This window comes from Sparus aurata, chromosome 19 (genome assembly GCF_900880675.1).
Source record: "Sparus aurata chromosome 19, fSpaAur1.1, whole genome shotgun sequence".
NCBI lineage: Eukaryota > Metazoa > Chordata > Actinopteri > Spariformes > Sparidae > Sparus > Sparus aurata.
The window spans coordinates 18,483,820-18,496,955 of NC_044205.1; the positions used below are offsets into that span (position 1 = coordinate 18,483,820).

At 40.7% G+C, this 13,136-nt stretch overlaps 1 protein-coding gene across 2 annotated transcripts in view; it reads left to right on the forward strand.

Moving 5' to 3' along the window:
* Positions 1–5,952: 5,952 nt before the first annotated feature.
* ctdspla (CTD (carboxy-terminal domain, RNA polymerase II, polypeptide A) small phosphatase-like a) overlaps positions 5,953–13,136 on the forward strand; it is a 35,340-nt gene continuing 28,156 nt past the window's right edge. For both annotated transcript variants that reach the window (XM_030398666.1, XM_030398667.1), the window contains exon 1: positions 5,953–6,707. In XM_030398666.1, the coding sequence (XP_030254526.1) occupies positions 6,632–6,707 (76 nt within the window). In that variant the 5' untranslated portion in view covers positions 5,953–6,631. The remainder of the gene's footprint in view (positions 6,708–13,136) is intronic.

Here is a 13,136-nt window from a genome sequence, read left to right on the forward strand (position 1 = left end):
TAATTAGTTAATTAATTTTTTAAAATGTATTTATCTTTTAAATAAAGTTAAATCAAATTAAAATTTAATGTAGATATTTTATTTTTATCTCGTGGCCCTTTCAAGATTCAAGACTTTCAAACAAATTTAAATATAACAAGAAACCATAAATCGCATTTTTATTCCTGTGGTCCTTGAAACTGACCCACATGGTATAGGTGCCTGCTTCTGACAAATAATTTTACAAAAACAATAATGCACATTGTAAATGTAGGTCAAAATCATGAGAGACATATTCAGAAAGTAATATTTTTGTTACTACCTCATCAGTCGAATTCGTGATCTCCAATCAAATGATTAGAATTATGAAAAAGGTTGTTAAAATTGTGTCTTATTATCCCATGAAGTGGATTTAGACAGGCAAAATCTTAAATACAAGTCAAAAGTTTTAGCTATTATCCATGTCACAGCCATGGTTTTGAAACAACAACACACAGTTGAAGAAAACAAAATAATCTAGAAAAATAAACCCCATCCTGACCTTTCTGTGCTCCATTTAATTATGAATTAATACCTTTTTTATTTAGCAATATGCTTGACTTTATAGCTCATAGACATTTCACGTATTACTGTCATTATTTTGACTCTTTCTATTTTCATCATTCATAACTTTTCTATTTTTGTCATTTATGTTGTGGTGTTACTGTATTTAATTTAGCCATATTCAGTTTTATTCTAAAACATGGTCTTAATGTAGTCTAAATCTATTCTATAACATACACCAGTGCATTTATAGATGGTAGCTAACCTTGAGGGTATATTCATATCATATCTTGCAACAAGTGACATATATATTGTTTGTTTTCTGAGAAGAATCCCAATATGCTCAGTGTTGACAGGTCTGCAGTCATAAAAATCTTGCTTGCATTTCAATATTTATTAAAGGTCAATGGTCAAAACTCCATGAATATATGTACATTCCCCCAGAACAGGCGATGAGTAAAAGATGTGTTCAGATCATCTTTGTTCCTGTGGAGTTTTGTGATTGTGGAGTGGAAGAGAAGACATGAGAGCAGGGAAGCAGATTTAACAAGCACCTTACATAAAACCCTCAGATAATCATTGAATCCTCAACAATTATCTATCCTGTAAGACCTGCTCTCTTACCAGAATTGCCTTTTTGTAAAGACAAGGAGTTGATTAATTTCTCCAAGATAAATGCCAGACACTTCACGAATCCCTGGGGCTCCAATCTCATCATTTCAGTCTTATTAAAACCCGTCCTTATTTTGCAGATGAACGACACAATGTGGCCGTTACTGTTTCAATAATTTTAATAAACCTTACTGATGGAAAGATTTCCTGACATTTGACTGACGATGGCCGGTTTTTCAAGGTCAGTTCTTGCTCGTCAAAGCGAATAATGACTGGTCATGTTGGACTATTGACCTGATCAGTTCTGCTCATTCTGTCCCACATTTCATTGTTTTTGAGTTGTCATAATATGAAAAGCACACATTACAACAGTAACATTAACAATGGCAGCTGAATTTAATTGAATTCTATTATTTACACATGTGCTGTCAAAATATCCAAAATCTGATTACAAATGCATGTTTTCTGACCGTTTATTCTACAGTAAAGTTGCTTTTATTTAGAAATACTATTTTTGATGAAGAGACAACATTAATGAGAATAAAACTGGTACCAAACAGCTTGTTTGGCATAATCAAAAAGACTTAAAAAGACATTATTGACACACTTTTCAAAGCTGAAATCATCATTCTAACACCACCTGCTAGGCTTAAAGCGCAGGTGCACAGGCCCTTTTATAGTGTTTACACAAGCCCCACCTCATGTTGAAGGTGTTAATAACATCTTTATGTATACATTTTTAATCTCATAGCTTCTGGAGATTTAGATTACCTTCAGTTATTTTTTCACATCATCTCTCCCCCAGCCCTGCCAGCTTGGACCCTCATCGGTATGCTTTCAGAACCGACAGATGCACAGAGGATGCCGTACCCACAGCTCTTCACTCTGACTTCACACATCCGGAGAATAACAACAGTTACATCAGAACGCCCTTTGTTGATTTCAGTAGCAAACCTCAACATGAAGCTGATTGGAAAATTAAACGTGTCCACAGTACAAGTCAGATTCTTTGTAAATAGCTTGCTAGCAAGTTCTATTCCACAAGGTGGCACCATAGGCACATTCATGATTTTTAATTTCTACAAAAGCAAATCCCACAGCCAAGTATTGATCATTTTGTGCAAGAAGGGATCTGAGAGTATTTTGTCTTTACATTTAAACACATTTTGACAGTAAAATAAAAGCTGAGCATATAGTTATGAGCTATAAAAGACTAACTTTTGAGCCTAGAATCCAAATATCAGATTATTCAGGAGAAAAGTGAGGACATTTTAATGTGTTTCTCTTTCCTTTAATGATCTTTTACTGTTTCTGTAACTGAGATGCCAGATACTAAACTAGTGTTATCATGTTACATTTCCTAGTTTTGAGATAGTCTATAATATAAAGGTTACACAGAATAATACACAGCCAAACGTTAAATGCCGTGTGACACTAAAAGAGGATTTTCCCCCAAAAATGTTTGAATTACAAATACATGGCTTCACACTGTAAGATATCTGGTCGACAGACTGTACAGGCCTATGTGGTGTGGCCCCTCGAAGGCTCGACATGTTGAGGAAACAATGTGAAAGAGGCCCATGCAGAGAGAAGATTGTGCGATTCCAATTCCTGACTGAACTACACCCACGTTCATAAAACATTCAAGGGCCCCGCAGTCTGACAGCACACCCGCTGTATTTGAAGATTGGTGAAAAAGATCATCTGTGTCTTATCAAAGGTAATATCAAGACCGCGGCTATTTTAATTATTCATCAACAGCTATGCGTTGCTCGAGGGCCGCACCACTCAGCTCCCTCTGAGAGATGAATGTCAGGCCAGCGACGTTTGATGCCACTGATCAAGAAGTGAATCCTCCAGTGTTTAGCCTCACGCATGAAGGTAACACCGGTCTGTTACAATATGTGTGGGTCGTCCTTTATCCCTTTGACGCTCACCAACAAGTGGGTGAGGAAATGTTTGTGCCCTGCAGCTGTGATTTTTTTTGTTATTTCAAAGAGCGATTATCTGAGTCCTCTTAAGTGATCCGTCTCACATCCAGATGACAAGCGTGCAACCATCCACCCTGCTTGTTGTTATCTGCTTCTTCAGGGCTTCATTAAAGTGAATGTTTTTTAATATATAACTAAACTTTGATTTAAAAAAAAACAGTCTGTACGCATATCACCTTTTAAAGCTACATCTGCAGTGTGTAATGGTGTGTTTTGCTTGTGTTGTGATATTTCATTATCATAAACGTCTCCAACAATGCTCACACCCAAAGAAATGTGTAATTCATTCAAGGTGGAGCTGCGTTTCATTTGGTCGCTTGTTGCTAAAACTTCCAAGGAAACATCTGATGACACGTCAGAGATCGAGGAAGGAACGTCAGCTAACGTGACCCTAGTCAGCATCAGATGGTGTCGTTGGGTATCAAATTCTGCTGTTGTAGTACTGCAGAAAATAAGCTGTGATTTTATGATAGTTGCACATTTTGTTCAGCAAGATAATGTTCACAAATGACCGCTGCTGAAATGATTTTTGAAGCGTAAGCGGGTGGGTTTTAGGCCAAGTTTGGTCTTTCCGAAAAAACTTGTTTTAATGTTTTATTTCTTGATGTCATTCTACTTGTTTTTAATGTATTTTAAATGCAAATTGTAATTAATTCACTGTCATTTTTATGACCCTGTAAAGCAGTTTGAGTTGCCTTGTGTCTGAATTGTGCTATACAAATAAACTTGCCTTTCCTTGCCTTTGTTTATTTGAACTCACTGTTCTGGTGTTTTAGTTTCTGATGTTTTTTCTTTTTTGCTGTCTTTTCTTTTTTTTAATCTTTTTTTTTCCAAAAAATAATAAATACATTAAAAAACATTGATAACAGCAGCTTGAAATTCATCAGGAAGATGACTTACCTCCTGGAAAAAATTTCCTACAATTTTGTAGACTTGTCGACTTTAGTTACAACTTTAACAAGGCTGACTCGACAAAAACTGGCACCCTGATGATTTCTTGAAGTCCACAAGTCTAATTACAGTCTGATTATTGTTATTATCGAATCTTAACCTGATCAAGCCTCCATTCAGCAAGTAATCAACAGGTTCTGACTCAGAAATCTTTGCTGCCAAACTGAGTTTATTTTCTCCCCTTCCGGCTGGCCCTTGAGGAATTATTCATCTTATTCATGTTCAGCAATCAAGATGTGGTTACATGTGTATGTCAGGGCCAGTAAACTGAGACCGACTGTCAAGTGTTGAGAAGTGATTGTGATTTTGCAAAGTGGCTTGGGGACCTGCGTTGTGGTGTCGGTTGTACACATACATTACTGTAAGCATCAGGGAGGCGGTGACCCACATTGAGAGCATCATGTCGGCTGGGAGATTACATACTAATTATGAGCAGCATCAACAGATGACAGCCTGCACTTACTGCTGTTTTCCTGCTGTCCATATGCCATCATACACTTGTCTCTCAGGTGGGGTCATTCAGGGCTGTGTGAGCCTCGGGTCCATTAAAGTGACAGTGAAGGTGAAGAGGGACGAACGCTCCGACACGTCACTGCTGGCAAGCGACCAGAAAACCACTTTATCTCCCTTGTTGTTATTCTACGGTCCACTGAGGCTGAAATGGCATGAATAATGTTGTTTATCAGTGCATGTGGAGGGTGGAGGTCTCTGGTGCACAGGTGGATATCACTTCAAGGGATCGGGAATTGGCTACACGGTGTAAACAACAGATTAAAGGGGCAATTGACTGATTTTACACAGCTGTGAAGGTCGATTTGTCATTATAAGGAAAACTTATTAGTTTAGGTACAACATATAAGAATTTTAGTTTAAAACATAAAACTATTAACTTAAATTATCAACAAAATGTGCAGAAATTACAGTTTTGATGTGTGTGTATTGTGTTGCTATTGAAGTTAGCCTGCAAACCAGCGAGCCCCCAGCCACTTTGTACCTTAGACAACACCAACAAGCGAAGTGTGCTCTGAGATTGCGGTCCATACAGAATCAGATACTGTTAACTGATATTACTTCAAGGGTATTCGATATTATATATGATATAATGCGATATATGATAGGATTTATGATACAATGCGATATATGATACGATACGATATATGGTACGATAAGATACATAATAATACGATACGATATATGATACGATACGTTAATAAATGATACAATAAGACATATGATACTTATACTATCTTACTTATACAATTTTTCTCTGACTCACAACGTGATGCATGCCAATTACAGTGAAGGAAGGCAAAAACATGGCCAACCAAAAATGGAGCAAATGAAAGCACAAAAACTACAAGCGAACACAGGCAAACATAGAAATGCCACTCAAAGACTTATTTATAAAACCAAAGTATAAAACATTTGAAGATCTGATGCATAGAGCTGTTTGGATGAGTCGCAGCCACCAGTGAGGACACCAAGGTCATGCCATTTTTTTCAGATAGTCATTGAAAAGCCAGATATATATAACCTATTTTTAAAGCCAAAATCCCACAAATTTTTTTTTTGTTTTAATTCCTCAAAGCAGGGCTGTGTCAAAAAAAAAGCATTTTACCAGTTTACAGAGAAACTAAAAAGATTTTTATTTAAAGTGGGTGTGGTTGTTGGACTCCTGACCTCTGTATTCTTTTTTTTCTTTCTTTTTTTTTTTTTTTCAAATCTTGCTGTCTGAAAAACATCAGCTTCCTACACATGTTTTTTGCACAAGTGGAACCATCTGGAAACACATCCTCGAGTAAATATGAAATCATTCTCTGTAGTGAGCCTTTATAAAAGCGTCCCACCCACCCACCCACACCTCACCACCACCACCACCCCAACAACCAGTGAGCGGTGGGCGGACTGAGAGCTTCCCCTCCACAGCCCCTGGACCGAGGAGGATAATAGAAATGTTGAAGGCGTGTTGTTGTAGTTGAGCCTTGCGTGGCCCCTGTGGCAGTGGAGGACGCCATCTCTGGGTAAACACTGTAACCGTATCACGCAGTTGATATTGTAGCGCGCGCGCGCGTGTGTGTGTGGACCGGAGCCGGAGCAGCGTACAGTAGCAGCGGCGGCGGCGGCGGCAGCAGCAGGCGGGGTGACTGACTGACTGACTGCTATGCTGCCTGCAACAGCCACAGCGGACACACACGACTCGAACGCAGGACCGACGCTTTGTTTAGTCTCTTCGTCGGACTGTCACCTCAGATGTTGCGGCCGCGCCTCCTCCTTCTCCTCCTCCTGCTGCTCCTCGCTGACATCTCGCCTGTGCTCGTGAAGCGGATCGGGACTGCGTGCTCCGAGGAAAAAATGGGATTTTAATGGTGCACACGGCGGACGCTGCTCTGTAGCCCCGTGCACAGCCGCGCGGCGGGGGGGGGGGGGAAGGACTGACTGACTGTTGTAGTGCGCTTTGGTAATGTTTGCCAGGGAATAAAGGAAAAAGAAAAACCACAGAAACAAAACAACAAAAGAAAACGGTGCAGCCGAAGGTGCATTAACATCTCGTTTCCATGGACAACACGTCCATAATAACACAGGTTGCAAATCCGAAAGAGGAGGAGAGTATTTCTTCAAGTCAAGATAAAGGTAAGGCGCACACACATGTAATTTGCACGTTATTGTTTTATTATTATTATGATTTTGTATTTCTGATCGTGTTTTATTGGCGTTGCTCGGCACGGAGAGGATTCTGGGCTGCAACAGTAAAAGCCTGAGAGAGAGACAGAGAGAGAGAGAGAGAGAGAGTATCGACGGAAAACCTCCATTGTTTAGCTGAAGCAGAGGGACATTAAGAGCCAGGGCTCCCAGCCAGCCTGTCAATATACAGTGTTTAGCATCAGGAGTGCGCTGGAACTTATTTATATTTTATTGAAGAACAGCAGCTTATTTTAAATGTCACACATTCTGTGATGTTAAAAAAAATTGTATTTGAAAGAAACAAATCTGTGCGGAGCGAGCTGGGTTTACTACAGGGGGCGGGTACTGTAATCCTTTCCTCCTGCACTGGCGACATCCCTGAATGCATCACTGACACTGTAAAATGCCTGGTGTGTACTAACAATAACAAGTAGCACCAGTGATCGGGGAGCAGAGACAGAAGGGGAAGACAAGAAACACCTTTTTTTCCCTAAAAAAAGGGTTGTATTCTTTTTTTAAAGGTGCTGCATGGAGTTATTGGGAATATATTTTAATCAGAAGAGAAAAATCTTGATCTTCATGCTTAAACAAACTGGTATAAACCGAGGAAACAAACTGACCTTAAAGGAAAACACAATTTCATAGTGTTTTACTTTGTTTATATGTGGCGGACCCTGCCACCTTTCGAGCTTCTCTGAGGAAGGCTTATTTATTCAGTTATGGTAATACCTCATCAATATTGTAAATATTACCCTTTTCAAGTTTTTGAATTTCTTTTCCAAAACTACATCCAAGTAGGATCATTTATAAGGGTGCAACTCGTAAAACCACCTCATCGTAGCTTTACAACTGTAAAAAGAAAAACATGAATTGTCTTCAGCTCCCTTGATGATAATAAAATTATCATTATATAACCAACAGCGTATGTTTATATTATCAAAAGCATCCACTTCCAGATGTGTAAGAGAGTGCCTGAAAACAACAGTCCAACAGCTGCACTACAGATTACAGTAGAGGCTGAACGAAAACACATTTCCTCTCTTGTTGTTTTGCACAAGAGTCGCCACTTCGCCATGCGCCAACGACATCAACCACAAATCCCCCCTCGCGAGTCAGGACCTTTTCAGTTTTCATTAACTTTTTTTATTTCAGAGAGTTGTTCTGTTTTTTTTTTTTTCCATCAGTCCGTGCAAGTGACACTTTTTTTGATTCTCATTTGCGTTCCCATCGCGTGAAGAAAATGAGGCCACGGGAGATCACAGCGGGAGGTCGTGGTTTGTTTGCAGCTCCAGCACCCATCCCGCTGAGCCGCGGGGAGCCTGGAGGCCGGAGGGACCACGACTTCCTGCTACACCCCGTGCTCTGGTGGAGAAAAGGTCACCTTCATGCTGAGCAACACTGACATACATCAGCTCTCTGACTCACTGACCCCCTGAAAGGAAGATCTGGAGCTGTTTGCTTTGACAAAACACTTGGACGTGAATACGATTCAACAGCAGAAGTGAGAACGGATCAATTATGGTTTACGTTTCTCATCAGCTTATTCTAATCTTGCGTGGCCGCCTCCATAATTAAAAACCCATCATAAACAAATCAATGAAAACACCCACACTCAGCAGGAAGGCGTCTCATCATCCAGGAAAATTCGGTTTTGGCGATAGAAATTACAAAACCGCCCTTTTTTTTAGCACGTTCTTACTCGCTCACGCAGAATTCCCACAAACTTCCTGCTCGTCTCGAACAGTAAATCCCAGATGACACGCGGAATCCGACAATTAATCTGGCAGGATAAAATCCAGGGTCAGGCTCTGACCGGAGAGGACACATACACACACGCACACACATATAGTGAGGCTCCTCAAGCGGCTGAACACACACACACACACACACACACACACACACACACACACACACACACACACCACCACCAGGGAGCTTCCTGCCCTTCACTACTGCCTTTGTCAAAGCAGACAACAAACAGCACTTGTATTCCAGGACAGATACTCTCTGACCTGCTTGGGCTACACACACACACACACGCACACACGCACCCACACACACACACACACACACACACACACACACTCACTCGCATGCTGAATATTTCAGAGCACGGCCGGGCTATTTTCAGAGTCCTATCAGTTTCATTCCAAGTAAAGACGTAGTAACTCATTAGAGCCAAATTTTTTTAGACATTCGGTCAGGTGGAGATTATATCTTTATGCATTATGGATTATGTTAAATGAGGTGAGGGTTGGAATCATAATGTGGGTGGTTTCTTTCTTCAGACGGAGCACGTGGAGCGGCACAAAGTCAACCGTGTCACAGTTCTGGAGGATATACCGGGCATTAAGAAGCCCGTACCGGCTGTTTGTTGTATCATAGTGTAGTTTTTCTTAGATAAAAGAGCAACGTTGTACTAATCTAAAGCCAGATTCCAGCATAGAAAAACCATAAGAGGCTGAGAAAAACAGCGCTTTCTTCCCTCCAAACCCAAGTGAGGCTTTCCATTTGGCAGCCGTTTACTTGTCAGGATCTGATGCAATGAAATGTAATGAGGGGACTAACGTGCAGGGAGTCACAGGCCGGCCAGACTCCATCTCACTCCAAAGATCAACGAGGCTCTGCTCTGATAACTTCACAGTCCGACAGGTATCAATGGACGAGCTGTTTACCTTAATCAGATTAGGTCAAATCTGAGTTTAGCTCCTCACCGCTGCAGTGTGAGCGACGACAGACACTCAGAGCAGTTTAACAAGTGTTGAGTGTAACAGAGATCATAATATTAGTAGTCTTTGTCGCTCGGAAACCTTACTGTTCTGCTTTTCACACTCTGTTACACTTTCAACTGTCATCGAGAGAAACAGATTAGCAGTTTAGTGGCTTGAGTTCCTGTTGACACCTAATTAATTTCAAAATACTTCACCCTCACACACAAACTGGTAAAACCACAGTTGGTAAAAGCAGCGATATTGCCGTTCATTTGTACGTTTTCCCAACAAAATTCGGACTGCAACATATTGCCAAAAGCACAAAAAGACATTTCTTTGCTCTTCACTAGATCACTCATCTTCATTACGGGAGACATTTAAGGAAAAGTTTGCCCAAAAATGAAAATCAAGTCATTACCTACTGAAAAGTCGGATGGATTGTCTTGATCCACAAAACCTGTCTGGAGCTTCACAGCATTCGCCGAAACAACTTTAAGTAGATGGGGAGAAAAATCATGAAATTCTCCATACAGTAACCCAAGTAGCCCAAAGCACCGAGACCCCAAACTATATACGCAATTGTAGCTGCTAAGATAAAACCGTGCACCCCAGGCATGAGTTCGACTGCATATCGAGGGGTGTAAATATTGACTTTTCAGATCTGTTTGGGAACTCAGGGCTTTCTAGAGACTTCGATTAGGCTGGAAGAGCTGAATCGGGCCATTTTATGTTGTTTTTTTTCAGTTGATTCTTCACGTTTTGCAAAGACTCCCCATCAACTTCCATTGTTTAGGAGATCGGTGATATCCTGATGTACTGCAAATCTCCAGAAAAACTCCAAGGCTATCAGTCGCTCTGTTTTTGGTCTCCACCACCAATGTCAGCAAAAAACAAGCTTATGTTTTGGTTTCATTCTGTATTCTCCCTGTTTATTTCATCCTTAGTTTTTAATTTTTGTTGTGCCTTTATTCCCTCTTAACTGAGATGCGTGTTTGTCAGTGTCGCTTCTTTCATACTGATTAATCACTGTGTATAATTTACCCCGGAGTCCTTGGGAAAAAAAGTGTTTGCTTTTTTAAACATCATTTACTGGAGACGAACAACAAACACAAATTATAATATTTTTTGGTGTGTGGTTTTCCTGGCTGAGGCTGAGTAATAGGCACTCTACGAAAGAGACATAATGTAATTTCTCCTGTCTCATTATGCCAAAGGCTGCACAAGACACTAAACAGAGCCTCTTATCCTTCAACCTCTGTGGTCAAGGTACTCTGTCCGTACACGGGAATGTTTCTGACCGTGATAGGATGTATAATTCCAGTGGAAGCACGGGCGGAAGAGCAGCAGCAGATGTTGGGATTTATGTGTACTAATGCCACGTTAAAATGTCACGATTCCTCTCTGCGGCTTGTTGGTTAGAAAAAACCTTTGCATTGCCAGGAAGAACATGAGAAGAGAATACTGGAGCTGTAATTATATATGAAAAATCTGGAGAAAAGCCTGTGATTTCATGCACACTTGGCTTTTGAGGTTATTCCTGGAACGCTCCGCTGTACATTAATAAAGTGTTTATGATGTGTGGACCACACCTGCAGGGGTGTGGGCAGCAAGCACAGTCGGCGAGGGGGAGCTACTGTGAGTTTTGGCTGCCCCGGACTCGCTGGCACCAAACTGCCACTCTGCTGTGTGCAGCGCTTTGCTGTCATGACCGGACTCGAGCGCTGGGTCGAGGACGGTTACAAGCTTTTCACCTGGTTCATAGGTGGCGTAGATTTCTCAGATGTATTTTGAGGACGCAGTCTGTCGCTCTGAAGGCGTCCGACCTCTCTTGAGAATCACGACAGCTCTGCGCGTCGATATTCAGTGCACCATTTCGACTGAGAGAAAAAGCTGGGCTCCGGGGCGCAGATTTATGAGCCTTTTTCAGCCAATGCTGCTCAGAAAAAAGCTGATTATCTACACCTCCAGGGAAGTTTGGGGATGTCAGACACATCTTCATTACTCTAGTCCAATACCATACTGGGCAGCTGATTGGGAAGAGTTGAATGTTTTTTTTTCTTCCAAGCCTAAGCTCCTTGACTGATAAGCTTGTTAACTGTATGTGCGGGATCGGGCGCATGTCTCAGTGTGTGGATCGACACGCCTGAAGTGGAAGTCGGAGGATTGTATTAATTTTTGTGTCCATTTCATGAATTAGGTGGCACAACAAGACGAAATGTTATGTTTTTACAGCTGCAACAGACGTATTGTAGTGGTAACTTTGTATTGTTGCATTGTAAGTAACCACAAAGGAGTTTCATTTTCTGTATGAGCTCACAAACAAGTCAATAGCGGCTCCCTAGGTGTCGGTCTCCCATTAGCTCATGTTCATATCTCCCTGATTGTTTCATTTTTGTACTAGTAGTTACATTTTTCAGGAAATATATTGAAGTATTGTAAAAAGAAAAAGCCATGAAATCAGAGGATATATCAGAGAGACTATTGTTGTGTTTATCCATTATGCTACAGTCAGGAGATGGTTGGCTTAGCTCTCTGGCTGCACACAGCAATTACTTTTAGTATTGAATAAATTGTTGATTATTTTCTTCAATGTATCTACTAAATGTTTTGTATAGAAAATGGTAAAAAAAAAAAAAAAAAAATCACCCTTTCCCAAAGCCCAACAGTTTAATTCAGTTTATTTTCATAATGAAGCAAAGAAATGTAAATACGTTTAATATTTTAGAAGCTGGAATTAGAGAATATATACAATTTCTTTGTCAGACTGCTATGTTTGTCAAAATAGTTGCCGGTCTGTTTAGCTTAGCCAAAGACTTGAAGCAGGTTGAAAGCTAGCTTGGCTCTGGCTAAGGGTGTAAAAAGTCTATTGACCATCTCTGAAGCTCACTTAACACGTTATATCCTGTTTGTTTAAACTGCACAGGAACTCAAGTTTATATAACAGCTAACAGAGCTAGGCTAACTCTTCCCCGTACTAGGTGTTTATGCTAAACTAAGCTAACCTTCTGCTTTGACACACTTCACCTAAATACGGATACTTCAAAATATGTTCAGATTACGCATAATTGGGGTATCTGGAATCTGGTTAAGTGATGTAATAGCAGTTTGTTTAATCCGTGCTTAAACTGAGGTGTAAAAACAGAGGAACGCTAGCTGCTCCCCTCTACTTTTGTCACATATGAAACACTCTGCCTAAATACAGGAAGTATTTTTTAATAAAAATGATTAAATTAGACCCTGATGGACTATGTGAGGCCAATCCGCCTATCTTCAAAATAACGGCTACCCACAGTTTGGATATCTGGGAGCCAGCCTGATAGCCCAGCGGCTCTGAAAGCTTCTGCCTCTCTTTAGCTCCTCAGCTCTGGTCTTTGATCCAGACCAAACATTACATATACGTCAATTTTTCTAATTAAGTGTTATAATGGCTGGCAGGTTGTTTTTTTTCCCAGAGCCTACGAGGGTTATCTCCTCTGACACTGAATGTATTAGGAAGATTTATGTCAGATTCTCAGATCCACTCACAATAGAAATTCAAGTTAAAATCGGCAAAGTGTCCCTTAATTAGGACGCAGCCTGTAGATCTGTGGACTGAGAGACACAGAGATGCAATCGCACCGCAATCCGTCCTCGGAGAGGCCACAGGGGAAAACAGTGTGGGTTGACT